Below are 23,345 nucleotides of genomic sequence, written 5' to 3' on the forward strand. Positions count from 1 at the left end.
TTAAATAATTCAATGTTAATTAAATCATCTTTCAAATTTTTTTCAAAAAAAATAAGTGGGTCATGAACTCATGATCCTAATAACTTTGACTAATCGAAAATAGAAGCAATCCATTGTTAGAAGCTACTACTACATGTAGTCTAGAATTCCAATCATAATTAAGTTATAACTAGTTCTAAAATTAAATAATGAGAATTTGCAGAAAGTGATGAAATGTTAGAGATCTCAACTAAGTTGAATTGAGTTACCTTCTCTTTTGACTCGGTGACATGTCGACCGACAATAAGCTATGAAGATGAAGATGAGTTGTGAGCAATGTAGGCCAGGATGTGATGAAATGAGGGTTACATATTAAATAATTCCAGGTTCTTGAAACACATTTGAAGCGATAACCGAATTTAATTGGTATGTGATTGAGTTAAGATTTCTGCGATTATATCAATGGGAAATTAGTTCGAAAATTTTTGATTAGACATTTCAAAACTAACCTTCACTATATGATGGAATTTACAAACTTACCCCTTGATAAACACTGGTCAGTGTGAGTAACTGAGGCTCCCTCCTCGATAAATAACCCATATAATTTATCAACCTCAAATCTTTAATTTAAACAATTTTAAATTTCTCAACTAGTAATTGAATCACATGGGTAAAGTTTAATACTTTTTGGCTTCCGATGAAATAGTGTTCTTGATGTTGTCCACGGAAAATCAAATTTTGGTCAATGTTGTAGCTCAACAAAACTAGCCAACTAGCACTAGTAGAAAAAAAGCATTAGGCACCCCCCATATGGAACCGGTTCAGGCTAAACCGGTGCCCAAAACCGGTCCAGAAATGGGCGGGATTTTAGAAGAAGAGAAAAGGCACCGGTTTGGCCTGAACCGGTGCCTAAAATTAAAAAGGCACCGGTTTGAACCGGTGCCAATTGAACCGGACCCAATTTAAAAAAAAACGCGGACTATACCTTCTTCTCCTTCCTCTCTTTCTCTTTCTCTTTCATTCCTTCTTCATTCCTTACTGTTTCATTAGAGCTGGGTTTCGAAAAACGGCGGCCTTCAATCTCTCCTCTCTCTCCCTCCACCACAGCCGTGACCTTCACCGGCGGCCACCAAGGGTTTCGAAAACCGGCCGCCTTCAATCCTTCCTCTCTCTGTTTTCCCTTTCTTTCTCTTTCGAAAACCCAGATCACCCTATTTTCCCTATTTTTTCCTATTTCTTCTTAATTTCTACCAACATTCTATCAAAAAATTTAATCTTTCTGATTTAGCAATCGCTTCTGGGTTCACCCAGAACAGGTGCGTACTTTAATTATTGCTAATTAAACTTGATGATTTCCCTATGTTAATCTTTGTAAAATTTATGATATTTGAAGTTATTATGTTGTAATTCACGAAATTAATGATTTTGATATATTGGGTCTTTAGATTTTTTATCATAAACGTATAACCCAATGCAAAATATTTGGTTTTTTTTGTAGGGTTTCTTTGCTTTTTGCTAAATTCTGCTTGATTCGTTTTTCTGTGTATGTATTTCATTGATTTATTGTTTATATCCCTTGAACCTAAAATTAATTTGTTGTTTGTGTTGGTGCTGAAATTATTTTATGTTTTGAGTGTTACTTTCCCCTTTGTTGATTAATTCCTGCATAATTCAGGTGATAGTTGATCGATATGCTTTGGTTATATCAATGATAATGAGGCTGTAGTATTTGAGTGTGACTGTAATTGGGTATTTTGGCTTGATGCTATCCGTTTTATGATCAATTCCTGCATAATTCAGGTGATAGTTGATCAATATTCGTTGGTTACATCAATGATAAGGAGGCTGTAGTATTTGAGTGTGACGGTAATTGGGTATTTCGAAAAATCCTTCCACCCCCCTGAGGCTCCTCCACCACCGAGCCCCGCCACCGGCCTGAGGGTCACCACCGAGTCTCCTCCTAGCTGCTGCCCTAATTGTCTCAAGGTTTATTTAAAATTTTTTTTTTTACATTATTTTCCAATTATATAATTATATATATTAATTTAATTAGCATTTTGAACCATTGTTAGTAAATTAAAATTTAGGTTTGAATATAATTTTTCTCAATTTTAGGTTTGAATATAATTGGGAAATTGTGAAAATATTAGAGATTAGTAACCTTGTTACTCAATTAGTTGGATTTTATTATGTTTTAATGGTTAATTTAATGTGTTTTGGTGGATACTTTGAAATAATTATAGAAAATATATTAACCTTGGTACTTAATTAAATAGGTGAAATTTGGCATTTTACTTTTAATGGTTAATTTGAAGTTGTTTTGATGGATTATTTTGAATAAGTTAGAGATTAGTTAACTTTGTTATTAAATAAGTTGAATTTTGGAATGTTTAAATTGTTAATATTAAGTTGTTTTGATGGGTATATTTGAATTAATTTGAGATTAGTAACCTTGCTTGTTACTAAAGTAGATGAATTTTGGAATGGGTGAATGGTTACTTTTAAGTTGTTTTGATGGGTAATTTTGAAAAAATTAGAGATTAGTAACCTTGTTAGTTTAGAAAAAATTGTTAGTTCAATGAATGATGTGTTTTTTTTAACAGATTTGTGAATTGAAGCAAGAGTTTAATTAGCTTGAGGACTACATATTGAGCTCAAGTGGGTAGTTGCTATATTGGTATGACTACTAAACTTTACTTAGCTATATTTCTTTCTATTCATCCATTTAATAAAAGTTTATTCATGAAATTGCAACTTGTGTATTGTTTAATTGCAAATAAATACAACAATATATAGAATACTTGAATTTCATCATCATATGCCTAGATACCCGTTCAAGGCTTTCTCATTAGGAGAAAGTCTTGAATAGTCCCCGGTTGGGACTGTTCTTGAATGTGTACTCTCACTTAGGTGGTGAATGTATGTTTTCTTTTCGATTTTAAGGAACATCTTGGCTTACCATTTCCTCACTATGTTCTCTGGGTACATATGTGGGTAATTAATTATCTACATCGTGTACTTGGAGAACTAGGGGGAAATGCTGCCGGATTTTCCTTAAAATTGGAAAGTTGACATACATTCACTAGTGAGAGTAGACATTCAAGGGGTTAGGTTGGAGTGATAAGGACCCTTTGGAAACATGCATTTTTTCACTATATGAATGGTATATTCACGTTTTGTACTTGAATTTGATTTACATATATAAAATATGTAGCACTTACACATTATAATTATATGGTGCTATATATATGTTTAGAGACAATTTACTAAATGGAGAAGGATCGTGGTTGGATGTATGGTAGACGCGATACATTGGAATTTTGGAATGGGGTTCAAGAGTTTTGCGAGAGGGCTTTAGCTTATCAACGCACACTGGGAGGCAAAGGCCTTTATTGTCCTTGTGTTGATTGTAATTGTGTGAATGTGGTCGATAGTGTTGAAATCATTAGAGATCATGTATTATGTCGTGGGTTTAGGCAATTTTACCATGTGTGGATTTGGCACGGAGAAAGTGGAGAGTACAGTGGGGATCTTGATCGGAATGATGTGCGTGTTAGAAGCACTGACATTCATGTGGACGAGGAATACGAGAATGATGAGTATATTGTTGATAATGGTGAGTATGGAGCCGATGAAGATCAGGCGGATGAGGTCGAGGATGAACAAGTGGATGAGATGTTGCAAGGTGTTGAAGGTGAAGTAGTTGAATTATTATCGGAGGCTTCCAAAAAGCCTTTGTATCCCGGGTGTAAAAAATACTCCAAACTATCGGCCGTGCTAACACTTTTCAACATTAAGTCGAAGCATGGGTGGACGGACATCAGTTTTACTTCTTTATTGACCGCATTAAGTGATATGTTGCCTGATGGGAATGAAATTCCTAAGTCTTATTATTACGCAAAGAAGCTCATGTGTCCCTTTGGTTTGGAGTATAAGAAGATACATGCATGTCCTAATGACTGTATTTTGTATCGAAATGAGTATGAAAAACTGCAGGAGTGTCCATGATGCAAGCGGTCGCGGTACAAGCGCATGAGTTGCAATCCTGGCACGGAGGGACCTCCTGCTAAGGTGTTGTGGTATCTTCCCATTATTCCAAGGTTTAAGCGTCTGTTCTCAATACCAAAAGACGCTAAAAACTTGAGGTGACATGCAGAGGGAAGAAAGAAAAACAGAATGCTGAAGCATCCAGCTGACTCTCCACAGTGGAAGAACATTGATTTGAAGTTTGAGGAATTTGGTAATGAAGTCAGAAATTTAAGGCTTGGGTTGTGCACGGACGGGATGAATCCATTTGGCACTCTTAGTACCCAACACAGCACATGGCCGGTACTTTTAGTGATTTATAATTTGCCTCCTTGGCTGTGCATGAAACGTAAGTATGTAATGCTTTCATTGCTAATAACTGGTCCTAAGCAACCTGGAAACGACATAGATGTTTACCTTGCGCCGCTTATTGACGACTTGAGAAAGATGTGGGACGAAGGGGTTTCAGTTTTCGATGCTCATCAGAACGAGATGTTCACATTGCGTGCAGCCCTTATGTGGACCATGAATGACTTCCATGCATATGGCAACTTGTGTGGGTACAAGGTCAAAGGGAAAAAAGCATGCCCCATATGTATTGATGACACATCAAGCGTATACCTGACTCATTCTCACAAAGATGTCTACCTACGGACTCGAAGGTTCCTTAGGCGTGATCACCCGTACCGTAGGCAGAAAAAGGCATTCGATGGAACCGTGGAAGAGGATACTGCGCCTAGACCATTGACTGGTGCTGAGATTAGTGCTCGGGTGAAAGGGATACGAACGGTGTTTGGAAAATCAGAAAAAACTGTGGTCTCAGCTGCTCTGTTTAAGAAAGAATCAATCTTTTGGAAGCTGCCGTACTGGAGAGAACATGACGTTAGGCATTGTCTTGATGTGATGCATATAGAGAAGAATGTGTGTGATGCTCTTTTGGGGACGCTTATGAATATCCTAGGCAAAACAAAGGACGGAAAGGGTGCACGGTTAGATTTGCAAGAGATGGGGATTCGTCCAGAATTGTGGCCTCAAGAAAAGGTTAGAAAGGGGAAGGAGCCGAGAATAGAAGATGAAAGTGTTTCGAAAAAAGGGAAGGAGAAGAGCAAGGGAAAGGGAAAGGCCAAAGATGCGTCAAAGAAGAAAGTTAAGGGTAAAGGGAAGGATGAAAAGAATTATTTACCCCCGGCTTGCTATACATTGTCAAGGGTAGAGAAACGTATGTTTTGTGCATGTTTGTACGGCATTAAGGTTCCATCAGGGTACTCATCTAACATGAAAAGATTTGTAACCTTAAATGGAGAATTGAAGCTGACAAGTATGAAATCCCATGATTGTCACATTATGATGCAAGTATTCCTACCGATTGCAATCCGTGGTATTCTACCGAAACACGTGAGGGAAGCGATTACAAGCCTTTGTTCGTTTTTCAATACAATTTGTAGCAAAGTTCTTGATCCTTGTACACTAGATGCTTTGCAAGCAGATGTGGTTGTGACTTTGTGCAAATTTGAGATGTATTTCCCACCCTCATTTTTTGACATAATGGTTCATCTGGTTCTTCATTTGGTGCGTGAGATTAAGTTGTGCGGTCCAGTGTTCATGAGGTGGTGCTACCCTTTTGAAAGACACATGGGTACATTACAAGATAAAGTACGGAACCGAGCTCACCCTGAAGGAAGTATAATGCAAGGGACAGTGGGTGAGGAGATAGGTAACTTTGTGGCGGACTACATAGCCCTTGCTCAACCTATTGGTCTTCCTACTTCTCGACATGAAGGTAGACTTGATGGTCATGGCACAATTGGGTCGAAACGAATGTCACCAGACCGAGATCAGTTCTTACAAGCACACCTTTATGTGTTGCACCATGTTTCAGATGTGCACCCATATTTAGACGAGCACATGGCTTGTTTGCGTGCCGAATTTCCATCCAAAGGTGAAAGGGCACTTATGCAGTTGCATAATAAGAAATTTGTTGATTTGTTTTGTGAACGAGTAATGAGTGGATTGAATGATACTAATGTGACCGATACAGTACGGTGGCTTGCGTACGGTCCTAGGGATGATGTCCGTTCATTTGAGGGATATGACATCAATGGGTACACTTTTTGGACCGAGGCTCGTGATTTGAAATCTTCCTCCACCCAAAACAATGGTGTAACTCTTGTGGCATCGTCAAGGGAGTTTGCAAGTTCTAAGGATAAATCACCTGTCGATGCAGAGTTTTCATACTATGGTCGAATTCAAGAAATATGGGAGCTTGATTATTGTGACTTCACGGTTGCTCTTTTCAAGTGTAAGTGGGTTGATAATATCAGGCGTAACGTCAAACATGAGGACTTTACTCTTGTAGATTTTGGCCACTTGAATGATAGTGCGGAACCATTTATCCTTGCATCTCAAGCTAAGCAAGTGTTCTACGTAACTGACCCAATGGATTCAAAATGGTCTATAGTGCTAGCTGGCAAAAGAAGAATCCTAGGCATTGGAGATGTTGAGGATGAGGAAGAATATGATGCGTTTGATGATTCAACACCTTTCACTGTTCCTAGACCTGGAGTACTAAATGACATAGACAACGAAGCAGGTTATATGCGATCAGACCACAACGAAGGAATTTCAGAATGAGGTAGTTTGATTAAAAGTTAGTAATGGTTTCATTGCAAATATAGTTTAGTTATGATGTATATAGGAGCATAAGTAGGCGAAAATGATATATTTGTAGTTTGAAATTGCCTAAGTGTACTCATTATCATGCATATACAAGGTTATAGGACCATAAGTAGGTGAAACTGGCATAAATAGCTTCTACTTAACCCAACTCCTTTGTTTTGTGTATGAACTAACATTTATTCATTCTAACAACCTATTTTCCATATGTAGATTGAAATTGGCATTTTGTACTCATTATCATGCATATACAAGGTTATAGGACCATAATAAGTAGGTGAAACTGGCATAAATAGCTTCTACATAACCATAATAACTATCATGCATATACTTTACTATACACTAATATTGTTTTATGATTGCTTTGACAGGTGCTTATATCTCATGGCGGACGATCATGATCCTACTTTGGTAGAGGACATTGACGATGATGAGTATGAGGTTGAGATAACAGCGCTTTGGCAAGCTGTAGGTAGCTTCGTTGATTGACCACGTGCATGGGTGAAGTTGATTAATAAGGAGGTAAATTAGCTACTCACTTGACTATTTTCTTCATTTCTCAACTTATAAACTCCTTGCATCTCAAAACAACTCATAATCACATATTTATAAGTGTTTGTCATTTGAAATTACATAAAAATCGCCAAGTACTAAGTTGTTGGGTCCAATTCATCAAAATAAAGTCATTTTGAGCCGAAATGGCTACTCACTTGGCTATTTTCTTCATTTCTCAACTTATAAACTCCTTGCATCTCAAAACAACTCCTAATCACATATTTATAAGTGTTTGTCATTTGAAATTACATAAAAATCGCCAAATTCTAAGTTTTTAGGTCCAATTCATCAAAATAAAGCCATTTTGAGCCGAAATGGCTACTCACTTGACTATTTTCTTCATTTCTCAACTTATAAACTCCTTGCATATCAAAAAAACTCATAATCACATATTTATAAGTGTTTTTCATTTGAAATTACATAAAAATCGCCAAGTTCTAAGTTTTTGGGTCCAATTCATCAAAATAAAGCCATTTTGAGCCGAAATGGCTACTCACTTGGCTATTTTCTTCATTTCTCAACTTATAAACTCCTTGCATCTCAAAAAAACTCCTAATTACATATTTATAAGTGTTTTTCATTTGAAATTACATAAAAATCGCAAAGTACTAAGTTGTTGGGTCCAATTCATCAAAATAAAGCCATTTTGAGCCGAAATGGCTACTCACTTGGCTATTTTCTTCATTTCTCAACTTATAAACTCCTTGCATCTCAAAAAAACTCATAATCACATATTTATAAGTGTTTGTCATTTGAAATTACATAAAAATCGCCAAGTACTAAGTTGTTGGGTCCAATTCATCAAAATAAAGCCATTTTGAGCCGAAATGGCTACTCACTTGGCTATTTTCTTCATTTCTCAACTTATAAACTCCTTCCATCTCAAAAAAACTCCTAATAACATATTTATAAGTTTTTGTCATTTGAAATTACATAAAAATCGCCAAGTTCTAAGTTTTTGGGTCCAATTCATCAAAGTAAAGCCATTTTGAGCCGAAATGGCTACTCACTTGACTATTTTCTTCATTTCTCAACTTATAAAATCATTGCATCTCAAAACAACTCATAATCACATATTTATAAGTGTTTGTCATTTGAAATTACATAAAAATCGCCAAGTTCTAAGTTTTTGGGTCCAATTCATAAAAAAAAAGCCATTTTGAGCCGAAATGGCTACTCACTTGACTATTTTCTTCATTTCTCAACTTATAAACTCCTTGCATCTCAAAACAACTCATAATCACATATTTATAAGTGTTTGTCATTTGAAATTACATAAAAATCGTCAAGTTCCAAGTTTTTGGGTCCAATTCATCAAAATAAAGCCATTTTGAGCCGAAATGACTACTCACTTGACTATTTTCTTCATTTCTCAACTTATAAACTCCTTGAATCTCAAAACAACTCATAATAACATATTTATAAGTGTTTTTCATTTGAAATTACATAAAAAATCGCCAAGTACTAAGTTGTTGGGTCCAATTCATCAAAATAAAGCCATTTTGAGCCGAAATGGCTACTCACTTGGCTATTTTCTTCATTTCTCAACTTATAAACTCCTTGAATCTCAAAACAACTCATAATCACATATTTATAAGTGTTTGTCATTTGAAATTACATAAAAATCGCCAAGTACTAAGTTGTTGGGTCCAATTCATCAAAATAAAGTCATTTTGAGCCGAAATGGCTACTCACTTGCCTATTTTCTTCATTTCTCAACTTATAAACTCCTTGCATCTCAAAACAACTCCTAATCACATATTTATAAGTGTTTTTCATTTGAAATTACATAAAAATCGCCAAGTTCTAAGTTTTTGGGTCCAATTCATCAAAATAAAGCCATTTTGAGCCGAAATGGCTACTCACTTGGCTATTATAAGTGATTGTGAGTTGAAACTTATTATTTCTCAAACTATTTCAGATTTCCAATGGAAGCAAAACTTCAAAGAGAAAGAGGGTGGAGAAGCCTACAAGAATTGATCAACCTAAGAAGAAGCTAAGTGAACAACAGTCCAAGAGTGAAGAAGCGTCGAAGTTGCACTCTTCGAAAGGTTCACCCATGCCACCTACTCCACTTGTTGAAGACATTGTTCTTCAATCTCTCTCTACTGACATGACCTTTCTTCACAACCGTGCTTGTCATTTGGTCGATCCCATGGAAGTTGCACTTCCTAAGGCAATGTTCCACTATGATGAGGATGCAATTGCATGGATCAGCAAAGAAGATGTGAAGGAATTTCTACGTGGTGCAAATCTTAACATTTCCCTCATTCAAACATTCATGAGGTACTTCAATGCCCACATAATCTATACTTTTTTCAAGTTATTCAAATTGATGGTGATTATCCTACATCTGATAAATTAATCAATGTTCATGCACGCAGAGTACTACAGGAGCACTTAACTGACACTGATTCTCCTTGTAAAGTTGGGTGGTTATGCCCCGAGCAGTTATCCACTACTAAAATCATAGGCAACCCCCATGACGTGTTGTACTATGTTGAACAAAGTATAAGGGAATCAGCGCGTGCGGGAGACAAGTTCATATTCGCCCTATGTTATAGAGAGTAAGTCTAACCATGTCAAATTCAATCGATTTGGCCTCATTATATGTTGACTCCTAAATATTAATTACCTTGTCTATTGTGAACTTATGTAGGGAGCATTGGAGCCTCATGGTGATTTGTAATTCCACTAACACAATTTATCACCTTGATTCAGCTCGATCATCGGAGAAGTGGCTCGTGAAGTCTATATTGCAAAAGTAAATATATATAGCAACCTACAGTGATGATTATTGCTAATAATAACTAATTTAGTAATCATACGACTAATCAAATTTGAATGTATTTTTTTATACTACAATGTTATGAAGAAGCTACATTGTCGTGCTCCAAAGGGTCCAACATGGAAGACACCGTTGGTAATTTACATGATATTATTGTGATTATCTTGAAAATCTATGGTAGTAAATATTTGCTCATTTCCTTTGCATGTTTCACTGATGTGATTTGTTTGTCATATGCTAGTGCGCACAACAAGAGAATGGACTTGATTGTGCTTTGTATGTGATGAGATTCATGCTTGACATTGTGACTCATTGTACGGACACTCAACAGCTTGATGAGGTAAGTCCTAAAACTTCTTGAAATGCTATATTGATGTGATTTCAGGCCTTAGACACTTAATATTACCCAACAATGGCATGTTATGAGAAACAAAAAAGCTATTTCACAAGAAAGGTAGAAAATGGGCTGAATAGAAGTCATATGGGCCATGTTAGGGCCATTTTGTGTTAATATGCTCTTTTGATGTGATTTCTTTCCTTATACACATATAACTAGTTAATATTGACATGTTATGAGATAAATAAAGTTCATTTAATAAGAAATGTAGGAAATGGGCAAAGTAAGGTCATATAGGCCATATTCGGGCCATTTTGAGTAAAAAACGTCATAAACCTTAATAAAATGCTCTCCTATACAATTTTAGGGCTTACACACATACAACTACCCAACATTGACATGTTATGAGAAAGAAATAGTTCATTTGATAAGTAATGTAGAAAATGGGCTACATAGAAGTCATATAAGCCCTATTTGGGCCATGTTGAGTAAAATGCGTTGTTAAACTTCTTGAAATGCTATATTGATGTGATTTCTAGCCTTAGACACCTAATATTATCCAACAATGACATGTTATGAGAAACAAAAAGGCTATTTCACAAGAAAGGTAGAAAATGGGCTGAATAGAAGTCATATGGGCCATATTAGGGCCATTTTGTGTTAATATGCTCTTTTGATGTGATTTCTTTCCTTATAAACCTATAACTAGATAATATTGACATGTTATGAGATAAATAAAGTTCATTTAATAAGAAATGTAGGAAATGGGCAAAGTAAGGTCATATAGGCCATATTCGGGCCATTTTGGGTAAAAACCGTCATAAACCTTAACAAAATGCTCTCCTATACAATTTTAGGGCTTACACACATACAACTATCCAATACTGACATGTTATGAGAAAGAAATAGTTCATTTGATAAGTTATGTAGTAAATGGGCTATATAGAAGTCATATAGGTAATATTTGATAAAATACATATTGTTTGCCTAATTAATTATTTTTAAAATAATGTTTTTGTATTTCAAGTTTTGCAAGGTCCAAAAGGATGGTCCGTTGACAATCAAGGAGCTTAATGAAGTTCGTGACATGTTGGCGTCTTTCATCACCTTCAACATGTAAATGGCATTGTAATTGTAAATTATTTATGTTAACTTTTGAACTATATATAACTTATTATTCATTATATATGTGTACTTACTATTATTTGTATATGTAAGCAACTTTTTTTTTTTTTTTGTACTGCGTTTGGGAATATTTATATCTATATATATAATTGAATTCTTGTATCTAATATTATTTTTGTATATAATAATTAATAATATTATTATTAGTTATTATAATAATAAAATTATTAATTATTATATTTAATATGATTGCTGGAATTACAAGTTATTATTATTGCAGGTTTTTTTTAAAAAATATTATTGCACGATTGGAAAAAAAAAAAAACCAAAAAAAAAAAAAATTACATAAAAGGCACCGGTTAGGCAGCAACCGGTGCCTAAACTATCCACCACCAAAAAAAAATGGCGGGAGAGCAGTATTAGGCACCGGTTAACCGGTCCCTATTCCACCCTATGGCACCGGTTAACCGGTGCCTATTACACCCTATGGCACCGGTTTTGAACCGGTGCCAAAAAGCATGTTTTTGGCACCCCTCAAATAGGCAGCGGTTCAAATCGGTGCCTTAGACCGGGTTTGAACCGCTGCCAATTGCCTATTTTCACCTAGTGTAGGTAATTCTCCCATTTTTTCCTTACAATTTGATCTCAATTAAATGAATTATTAGTTTCACTACTACCAAAAATGGCAATTTTCTGTTCATATTATATAATTAGGTATGACTCCATTATAATTGATTTATTCTACTATAATTATTGTTCTCGTATTATTTTTATTGAATTGAAATTACTTTTATTTAATACCTCCTCCGTTTATTTTATTTTATTTTATTTATTTATTGCAACCCTTGCCTTCTAAGGAAGTTTTACAAATATTGCACAATTTCTATTTTAAAAACAAAACATCTCTATTCACTCTACAAATATCCAATATATCCTTACTTTTGCCACTTGATTCTTTGGTTTATGCTTGCATTACATGAATAACTTTGTAATTTTAGCACCCTCTCTCTTCCCTTATCCCACTACCCAAAAAAGTGTGCCAACCTCTGTGGTGCAATAATAAAAGAACGAAAGAAGTATTATTTACTAGGTTAGAACCTGTGCAATGCACGGTTTATATAAAACCTATTTTTAATTTGTACATTTTAAATATAAATGACTATTATACATGAATATAAATAAGTATACACAATTTTTAATTCTTTTATTTTCATCATTATGATATAGTATCTGTTTAACGTCGTCTAATTCATAGTTCAATGTAAGAGGTCATTTATTAGTGTGCTATTTAGATTGTTTATTTCTTACAATAAATTGATAGGCTTTAGTTGTAAACTTGCATTTAGGCGGGTAAATTTTTATTAAGAAAGCGACGCGTGGGCAATGATTATGTCATCATCTTCTGTTTTAATAATAGTGATTTAGTTAAATTGACCATTTTTTTTTAACCCTAATTGACCATTTTTATTTATTTACTCCGTACTTATTTATTTTTTTGGATTACTGTGGATTAATTTTAGAATTGGTACCCCAGTACTGACTTCAATAGTGTGCTAAAAATTTTCAGGGTCAAACCCAATCAGCAATTTCCTTTAGTTTTACATTTTGTCTCTTCTTTCCAGATTCAGAGTCTTGCTGCATCTCAGAAACTACTACAGAGTTGTCATAAAAGGTACGGAATACTCCTAAAAATTTGATCTTTTCATTCTCTTTCGAAAAAGTAAAAAAAAAAAAAAAAATTCTCTCTATCTATTGACAGCTTCCAAAAAAGAGCATTTCTTTCTGCATTGATTTGATTATACTGTACATATAAATATATAATCAACCAAATCAGCAATTGTAAACTACCCTTTAAATTTGCTGACTTTTGACTCAAAATCCCGGAAAAACTAGTGCATGAGAAATTATAGATCTGCACTTTCTTTCTTATTGAATTCTAGGTATTATTTCTTATTTGGTAGGATTGTAGGAATATACTATTTACATACTGTATGTAATTAATGAAGTGTGATTGACATCTTCAGGATATTGTATTATTATTTGACTAGTATTAGGAAATTGGAGGTATACTTAATGTACAATGATATTTCGTGCCTTATAAATATTGTGCAATTAGCCAATTATTGGATTATAAATCCAAGCTTTATTCATTAACCCAATCTTATTAGGAAAGTAATGAAGCTAATCTACTTGTTGAACTGTAAGATAGTTTTGAAATGTCATAACCCCAGAAATAAATCTAGATTAATTCCGGGACTATTATTGGACTTTTTTTTTTTTTTTTTGGAAACCGGGACTATTAGTGGACTAATGTGGTGTAAATCTTAGATTTGGATCGCGTTCGGATTTCTGACATCTGTGAACAAAGTTTGACAGTAATAAGACTAACGTCTTATGAACCTGATGATTTTTGGCTCACAATATAGTGCTAAGTTTAGTTTTTATGGGATTCAGTGGATTAAAGTTTTACTAGTAAAGCTAACTTTGCTAGAAAATTGTTGCCTGACATTTTCAAGTAATTTTCTTGGATAAGGTACTGATGAACCTGTTGCATAGCTGGATAAGCAGTAACTCTGATAGTAGCCAAAAGCTGGTGGTACTTCGGAATAAATGGGATCGGCTTTGTGCTCGGGAAAGTGATGTTCGTTTAGAACTTGAGAATGCTGAAATCCAGCCAGGAAAGAAACGGAAAAGAGAGGTTGATGTTTGGCTCAGACATGTAGAGTTGAAAAGAACTGAGTTTGGAAATATAAGCAATGAAGCCAAAGAACATGGATTCCGTTCTCAGCTCACTAGGCGTGTTGACATGCTAACTAAAGAGATTGAAGACCTGCTTGAGCATGGTAGGTTCCAGAATGGACTTATTTTGGATGATAGCAATAGCAGGCGTGTTCCGTTAGTGGTAACAGATTTAGTTGGAAAAATGCTCGAAGTGACTGCTGACAAAATATCATTGTGGTTGAAAAATGATGATGTGCTTATGATTGGGGTGTATGGAATGGGTGGTGTGGGAAAAACTACGTTGTTGATGCACGTACATAATCAACTCCTTCATGATTTTAGAATTTCCGGGCATGTTTATTGGGTTACTGTGTCACAAGATTGTAGCTTGTACAAGTTGCAGCACAACATTGCAAAAGCAATTTGTCTTGATCTTTCCATTGAAAAAGACGAGAAGAAGAGAGCTGCCATTCTCCATAGTAGGTTAGCCAACATGGGACCAACCATATTCATCCTAGATGATATGTGGAAACACGTCTCAATAGAGGATATTGGTATCCCAGTTGGAGCAAACAGTTGCAAGGTCATATTAACCACTCGCTTATTAGAGGTATGTCGAAGAATGGGATGCAAAGAAGCTGTTGTTAAACTAGAGCCTCTTGCAGGCAATGAAGCCTGGAAGTTGTTCATCGACAAGCTTGAAAATTATGAAGCACTCTCTATGGGAGCAAAACAGAAAGCTGAACTAGTTGCTAAAGAATGTGGTGGTTTGCCACTTGCGATTATTACAATGGCATGTAGCATGAGAGGAGTATATGACATCTTTGAGTGGCAAAATGCTCTAGCTGAATTGAGAAATCCTGTCCATAGGCTGGAAGATATGGAAAATGATGTACTACAGAAACTGAAATATAGTTATGATCGCCTGAATGATGAAAAAGTCCAGCAGTGTTTCTTGAGTTGCATATTATATCCGGAAGATTATCCCATATGGAGAGGGGGATTAATAGAACATTGGGTTATGGAGGGATTGTTGGATGACATAGAAAGCAGGCAAGATCAAGTAAACAAGGGATACACTATACTAAAAAAACTGGAAAATGCTTGTTTACTTGAATCAGCCTTTGGGCCTGACTGCGTTGAGTGTGTGAAGATGCATGATGTGATAAGAGACATGGCGATTCTCATTACTCAAAACCATCCTCGCTTTATGGCTAAACCTGGTTTGCAGATTGAACAATTACCTGGAGAAGGACATTGGAGCGAGGATCTAGTTAAGGTGTCCTTGATGGATAATAAGATAGAGGAAATTCCTTATCATATGTCACCTAGATGTCCCAAACTCTCAGTGTTGTTGCTGCATAAGAATCCTTTGAAAGGAATCCCGGACTCTTTCTTTGTGCATATGAGCTCACTAGCAGTCCTTGATTTATCTGCTACTAAAATTAAGAGGCTTCCAAGTTCTGTTTCTGATCTTGAAAATCTTAGGCTGCTTTTACTTCGATTTTGTGCCAATCTAATTTACGTACCCTCACTTGCCAAGCTTAGGAAACTAAGAGTATTAAATCTGTATGGTACAGGGATAGAAGAAGCACCATTAGGAATGGAAGGTTTAAGGGAACTGGAGGAGGTAAGTTGTGGATGGAAATTATCACATGTGGATGCTTTTAACAAGTACATAGAATCCCAACACTTTCAACAGCTACACTACTACGGGTTTTGGCTTTATAAACAGGATGGAGACTCCGAGGGACCAGGTAGGTTATTGAACAAGGAAGTGGTGATCTCAGGAGAAGAGTTCAGGAAAAAGGAACCTGCCCCTTGGCTTCCACATGATATGCAATTGCTGGAGATTGACAAGTGTAGTACGAAGGAAAGTAGAAGCCTGGAAGATATTTTCCCTTCTCTTTATAAAGCTAAGGAGCTGAAGAATTTGCATGTCCGTGAATGTACAGGTTTGGAGTACATATTGTCCGGCACACAAGAACATTCTTCTCCCTCTGTCTATCCTCCTCTTGAAACTGTGGAATATCTTGAACTATTTGATCTATGTGATTTGAAAGGACTGCTTGAATTAGGTGGAGTATCACCATCTGGGATCTTTTCTCATCTGAAGATCTTGATGATTGAAGCATGTTCAAGAATCAAGATGTTATTTCCCCTCAATCTGTTTGAGCAGGGGCAGATCCTTTTCCCATGTCTTCAACAGATTCATGTTGCTGGGTGTGCGGAATTGGTGGAGATATTTGCTGTAGCCAATAATTGTTCAGCCATCGCTGCCCTTGAGAATGCCTATCCTACCAATTTTTTCCTTACTCTTCCCAGTTTAAGGGTTTTAAAGTTGTGGGATCTACCGAAGTTAAGGTGCATATATAGTGGGCTAATGTTTTGTACCAGTCTTCAAGAATTTTGTGCAGATGAATGCCCAAAGCTGGACATGTTGCCACTCTCGATAGCTTTTCTTTGTGATTCCTCTCCTTCTTCTTTGGATTCTCTTCCCAACAACCCACATTGGTGGCAATGGTTACGGAAAGATCATCCCCATGATGCGAATCAACTTTTAAGTCTGATTAACAGACCACAGTCAACAAATGCTGGATGTATCCAGCTTAATCTTCATGGCTCAGCATAAGTCCATACAAGACAAATAGACAATGAGTGTATGTCATTTGTTTCAAGATGCAAGAAGTTTGGGTTCCAAAACTTGCTGCACAACTGTTAACTTCCAGAAAAAGGTCTTGAAGCTTGCTCGTACAAGGTGATTACTGGTAAATAGCTAAATTAGTGTCAACAGTTAACACTTTTTTTTTTGTTGAACTATTTCTAATAATTTTTTCCCACTTCAGCATGCCTTTAACTGTTTTATGAAAATGGCCGAAATTTCTGATTAGCCTCTTTCTTCCATAGCATTTAGCCAATGACAAAATGATTGAAAACCAAAAGTGTGAGATTTGGTACTGCCTGCTAGTGTCAGAAAAGACTTTAAAACTACAAATTATTTTCTGTAGGGCTTAGAAACAATAAACTTTTCATATTTCCTAGGAAATTGTTTCGACCTTGTAGAATTTCTGACAGGAACAGACTGGATTTTTGCTCAGAATTAGGAAAAAATTAATCAAAACCAGGAAGAGCAGAGGTAATAGGTATAGAATTCTGAGATTTAGAATCAGGAGAAATAGGACAGTGAGATATAGGAATATGTGGTTCAGGTTTAATTTGGAACTAAAGCTGGAATGACAAGGCAATGTTTAATAGTAGAAGAAGATAATATAATGTCTGAAATGTATAATTAGAGAGCAAAAATGTGTTCTTTGAAGACAACAGTACATCTTTACTTGAAACAATCATTTTGTAATCTCAAGATCAACCAATTTATACTCTTACAAGTTAACCACTTATAATACATTTCTTCGCGCTGGGTGGAAACTTAGCTAATTCTTTTTCAGCAAGGTAACATATATATCTAATAACCTATTGATCATCATATTCTGGTCTCCTATTGAGAACAAAAATTATAAGGACTTTTCCAATTCAAAACAGAATTAAGATTTTTAGGAAGCTGATTAATAATATGAGCAACAACCATATTACAATACCAAAATTTATATGGCAAACCAACATGAATTCTGATTGCTCCTGCAGTTTCACACTTTCACCTAGATGTTTCAATTGTCCAACTTTTTCTATTATAATGCAAACCATTTGAAGTGATAGAAGTACTTGCATAGCTGACAGTTTTAGCAATAGCAGCCAAAGGATTATCTGCAACATAATTATCATCAATCTGCAGTTTCATCATCTTCATCTCCTCATTCTATATATCTGAGATAATTGTGGATCCATGGCATAATTTTCTCCACCAACTTTTGAATTGCTTGATTAGTCTTTTTCAATAGGTCCTGCACCTAGAATACCAGTTGAGTATTAAAATATTCTTCTTGCAATGTTCACACATTACATCAGTTCTCAGTTTCTAAAAATCCTTCTTCTGATATTGAAGCTCTTGCTGCATTAATTTCGAAACTAGGTGTGACATTATTTATCTTATGCTGTTACTTAATTAACTTGTTACAAAGGTCTAATAATCTTTATTTATTTATTTATTTATGAAGGGGTGTTATAAGTTTTATTGATGCTAGGTAAAAGATCAGAACTTAACAAGTTTGTCTTCACTTGATCAAAATTTCTATTGAAACCTATTAAAACTTGCATCATTTTGCCTCTGATCTATCTCAACTCTCAAGAACTTCTGAACATGCCACAGTTGCGGTTCATTATTGGTCCACAAGTGCATTCAGGACTGCCTTCTAAAATCTGAAGCTGATCCCATACCTTCTTTAGATTGCCTAAGTATTCAGCAGCTGAGGCATCATTTTGCTATATTGAATTCAGATTTGTGTTACTGAACTATCTGAGGTACATTAGAGTACGTATTCATTCTCTGATTTTCTTCTATTAATTAGTAGAAGAATTCACAAACAGGAAGCTCTAAGCAAAATCTAGCTTAATTCGAGCAATCAGTGTCGATGATCATTATTAAGAACATCCTGATAAAGTTGGGACCAGTAAGAGCACATGAGTATCTAACTGCATTCTAGGATGATCACCATGAGCTAAGTTATAGGGTTCATTATAACTATAAAATTTGGTTCATTATAAAATTTCTGGAGTTACATTAACCAAATTTTTTGAACATTCAAGGATTTTTTATAAAAAGAAATTTTACAAGGAAAATTAGCTCAGAGTTTATAGAAACTAAAGTTTATATACTGTAAGGTTTTCCAGTGTTAAGAGAAAAAAAAAATTAAGCCAAATATTATTGATCTACTCACCAAATGAGATGGGCAAAATTGCAGCATAAGAATTAATTCTCCTAACAACCAACAAGTAATCTGCTATAAATTTAGGGACTAATAACTAAATGAAAAAGAAAGTTATAAATATTAATTAGTATAAGCTTGAAGATATGTACAGGCTAAATAGCAGATAAAAGCAGCTTAACCTCTTACCTGTTACATCATCATCCTTACCCGTCACGTCATCCTCTACAATCAGGCTACAATCTCTAAATGTTATGGAGACAATTTTTCATTGTATTTGATTGCAAACCTTTAGCATTCTTGATCTAATAATTGTTCCTTAATTAGGTGGTTTTGTGACAAAAGGTTTTTCACCAGTATAAAAAATAGGACTAATGACTAAAGCACAAAGGACAATATCATCACAAATCAAACAAATTGAGAATTCCCAAGCTCACCTTGTTTAGTGTACTATTCACCTATTCTAACCGAGCCACAATCTTTAGTTAGTGTTTAAGCTGTTTATCACAAGGTATATTAATGAACAATTTATTTTATTTTCTAATTTCTGCCTCTGTCTTTTTTTTTTTTTTTTTTTTTTTTTTCTTTAAAAAAAAATATTATGTTTTGTAGTTAGTATCAAAATGACTTTTGCTTGAGCTCTTTAGAATATCAACTATTTTAGCATTTTTTTAGGTGTATGTTATTTCATATTTCCCAGACTGATTGTCCAACAAATACACCAAGTTTTTTGTTTGCTCTTATTGTTGAAGACTGTACATTTATCTGAATTCAGTAATTTTGCAGAATGGAAATAGTATACAGACTTTCAATTTTCAATGCATACATGCAGTACGTCTTTGCTTCATTTTGATACTTTTCCTTCATCAGGAGTTGCAATGAAAGAAGCTTTTGGCAAATTGTGGGCTACCAACTTAGATAACGAGCTGAAAACTTTTAGGAGTAAACTAAACCACCTCACTGCTCTTGAATCAGATAACCTCTCAATATTAATGATTGCAGTAATACAACCAGGAAAGAAGCAAAGAAAAGAAGTTGAGTTGTGGTTCACACATGTAAAAGAAAAGAAGTCAGAACTTCAACTGATTGAAACTGAATTTAGAGAGCAGGGTCCTAGTAGAAATCTTAAGAGCCACATCGAAAAAGAAACCAAAGAAGTTGAAGAACTCACTCAGCAGGGAAAGTTTCCTTAAGGAGTTGTACTGGATGATCACGAAAGCACGAGAATTCCAATGGTCACAACAAGGTTAGTTGGCCAAAGTTGTACCGAAAACATTGAATCAATCTTAAGGTTGTTAAAGAGGATGTCGTCTTTGCAATTGGTGTTTATGGAATAGGTAGTGTCGGAAAGAAAACCTTAGTGAAACAACTTTACAACAACCTCCTAACAGACTCACTCTGACACTGCAGGACAAGTTTATTGGCTGCATCACGAGATTGTAGCCTTGAAAAGTTGCAATATGAGGCCGGGAAGGTTGTAGGTCTTGATCTGTCACGGGAAGATAAGGAGAGGAAGAAGGCTTTATTATTTCAGAGATTCTGTGAGATGAAAAAAATCTGTGATCATCCTAGATGACTTGTGGAAGCATTATCTTCCAGAGCAAGTTGGCATTCAACTTGACTCGTATGGTTGCATTACTACCCGCTCTTTGGATGTTTGTCATAGAATGGGCTGCCAAGAGATCATTAAAAATTGAACTCGGACTTAAAGATGCCTGGAAAATGTTTACTAACTATAGGGTTATACCAAGTCATTTCAATGATTTAGCAGCAGAAGTTTTTGAAGAATGTGGTTTAATGCATTGTTTCTGCTCAATTCGATATGGTGCTTTTATGGATGTCACTCCATTATTTTTTTTACTTGTCTGAAGTGGATTGCTCTTGCTTACAGTTTTACCTTGACTAAATAATCACTTTTTTACTCATGAAGCCACCATATGTGTTGGTTGTGAAGAGCCTGCTGTTCTTGTACACAGTATTGGGGCTGTATTTCATAATTACTGTGACAGATAACATAACCAATAGTAGGAACTAAGTTTGGGCTCCGCCACTGTTAGCCTTTGGAAAACCTCAAAGACCATTACATTTCTTTTCACCCTTTCCTCTTGAAGATGCCAGTATTCATGGTTCAGCAGAAGTACACACAGCACAACAGAGGCTTGGAGGGTTTGTTTAAATAAAGAAAACGGCTGTATCGTATGTATGCCATTAATGTTAAAAAAAAAAAGCTTCAATTCCAAAACTTGCTGCACACTGTTACCTTCAAGAAAAGGGTCTGAACTATGAAGCTCGCCCATGATAAGGTAGCGTACTTTTACTATTTTATGAAAAAACCTGAAGCTTCTGGTAATCTGGTTCACTTTCTATGCTCCATTGCTTCTATTCCCATTGACCAACTGATAGAAAAATGAAGTATGAGGTTCAGAACTGTCTGCCAGTGTCGCATTGTTTTTCATTTGTTGACTCATTTACAGAAGAATAACATTGCAGAATCTACCTACTGTCATGATAATCATTAAGCAGGCATTTCCATCATATTTTAATAGATTTTGTGATTACGGCATACTTTGATTTTTTTCTCAGTTAGTAGTTATTACTACTATGTTTATAAATAGATTTTATTTCTACTGTAATATTATCTCTGAAGTACATAAAGTTGTCTCCCAGCTAGAGATGTCCACTTATCGATTGATCAAAACTTCCATCCTTTGGTAAATTTTATGCAACTGTGCTATAATGAACACAGAACATATAGAAAGAAAAATCTAAACAGAAGCTGATGAATTAGTTTGTAGACTTAATGAATAACTACTTCAGAAACTATATTCTGTGACTTATATAGCTCATTCATTTTGAATTCAACACTTTTTCTTTTTTTTTTTTTTTTTTTTTTTTTTGAATTATTAATCAACTTCTTCAAAAGGAAAATAAATTATTAATCTACAGCATATATTTGAAGATATAGCGTATTTTTGAAGCAGCCAAACCCACACTTCTCCTCCGTAGTGTAAGAGTACTATGCCGAGGCTACCAAACCTGAGCAGCATACATAAAGGGGCTACTCCTCTGCTTCTCTAATAAATTTCATTGTAGAAGGTTGTTTGTAGCTGAGAGGGTGCCATTGTTCATTAACTAATAAATTTCACTCCCCTCGGAGTCTGATAACCCAAAATGCTTGTGATTTACTGATTATATCAATCAAGTTTCACGACCAGCCTCCCTTCCTGCTGTACTCCGTAGATGATGATGATGATAATATAATGATGAGATATAGTAAATCATATTGACAACCTTATACTGACACATTAATGTACACTATGATAATATAATGATGAGAAATAGTAAATCAGAATATTGTATGCATTGAGCTCTAGATGATGTGCAGTAAGAACATATTGGAAACTAGCGGATTACTTTTGTCTTTGTTGATATTCTGTACTTTTCGGTATGAAACAGCATTTGGTCATCTCCCAGCTAGAAATGTCCTTGTTTGATCAAAACTTGCAGCCTTTCGTGGAATATGCAGCAGTTAATGGAACTAAAATATAAAGAAAGGAAATCCAAAGCAAATTAAGCTAAATACATAGATTATAGTCTGAATGAATATACGTACACTTGAGCCACTGTGTTATGGTCTGGTTGTATATGACTACTGATCTCTTAAACTATTAATATTGAAAAGTAGCACATAGCACAAAGCGAAGCAGTAACATAATCATAAATAGGAAGGAGGTAATCAGACACGATTAACTGGAATATTGCAAATACAAAAATGACATTAATAGAGCTTAAAATTACAGCACCTAGAAACATGTTGATAAAACACAACACAACAATCCTTGATTAAGTAGGAAAAGCTTACTCAACACAGAAAGGACACCAGTTAAGTTCACAGTTTACTTCAATGGTATTGCATAAAATTTACAAGAAAGCAAAGCATAATTTTCAATAAATATGAAACTAATTAAAGAGCTAAGTTAATAATTCTAAGAAATAAACAATTGTATTTATTAATTCATATCCTCCATACACGAGTAGTATGTCTTCAATTCTGTAATGACATCTTGGCGTAGATGAGGACCGCCTAATTCTCGAAAAGCCTTGGATCCACAAGCATAAAGGTGGTTTTGAGCTCGAAAAGAACAAATCTTTCCATCTGAATCAAATTTAAGCATGGTTTCAGGTGCAGTCTTATTGTTATACCTGATAAATATTTTCTTCACTAAAATTGCTGAGTGCTCAGGATCGTAGGGACATAAATACAAAGGCTCCATGGATTCAGCTACTTCGAGATCATCATAATTTTCGAAAAGCCCATTAT

General features: G+C 35.1%; 2 protein-coding genes across 2 annotated transcripts; both read left to right on the plus strand.

The window, feature by feature from the left end:
• The first annotated feature begins 500 nt into the window (after positions 1–500).
• Positions 501–11,478, plus strand: LOC145628123 (uncharacterized). Its single transcript, XM_081680440.1, has 5 exons — positions 501–535; positions 9,893–9,995; positions 10,097–10,156; positions 10,263–10,361; positions 11,386–11,478. The coding sequence occupies exons 1-5, from the start codon at positions 501–503 to the stop codon at positions 11,476–11,478; spliced, it is 390 nt and encodes a 129-aa protein (XP_081536566.1).
• Positions 11,479–14,046: 2,568 nt separating this feature from the next.
• On the plus strand, positions 14,047–17,003 carry LOC145627237 (disease resistance protein At4g27190-like). The gene has a single exon (XM_081679626.1). The coding sequence runs from the start codon at positions 14,290–14,292 to the stop codon at positions 16,834–16,836; it is 2,547 nt and encodes an 848-aa protein (XP_081535752.1). The 5' UTR covers positions 14,047–14,289; the 3' UTR covers positions 16,837–17,003.
• The last annotated feature ends 6,342 nt before the right edge of the window (positions 17,004–23,345 follow it).

This window comes from Chenopodium album, chromosome 4 (assembly GCF_948465745.1).
Source record: "Chenopodium album chromosome 4, dcCheAlbu1.1, whole genome shotgun sequence".
In the NCBI taxonomy this organism is placed as follows: Eukaryota; Viridiplantae; Streptophyta; class Magnoliopsida; order Caryophyllales; family Amaranthaceae; genus Chenopodium; species Chenopodium album.

Bases quoted from the DNA above. Each gene is read 5' to 3' on its own strand.
- LOC145628123 (XM_081680440.1), top strand. From the start codon at position 501: ATGGAATTTACAAACTTACCCCTTGATAAACACTG. The intron at 536-9,892 runs GTCAGTGTGAGT...GAACTTATGTAG, and splicing joins TTACCCCTTGATAAACACTG to GGAGCATTGGAGCCTCATGG. The intron at 10,362-11,385 runs GTAAGTCCTAAA...TTGTATTTCAAG, and splicing joins ACACTCAACAGCTTGATGAG to TTTTGCAAGGTCCAAAAGGA.
- LOC145627237 (XM_081679626.1), top strand. From the start codon at position 14,290: ATGCTAACTAAAGAGATTGAAGACCTGCTTGAGCATGGTAGGTTCCAG.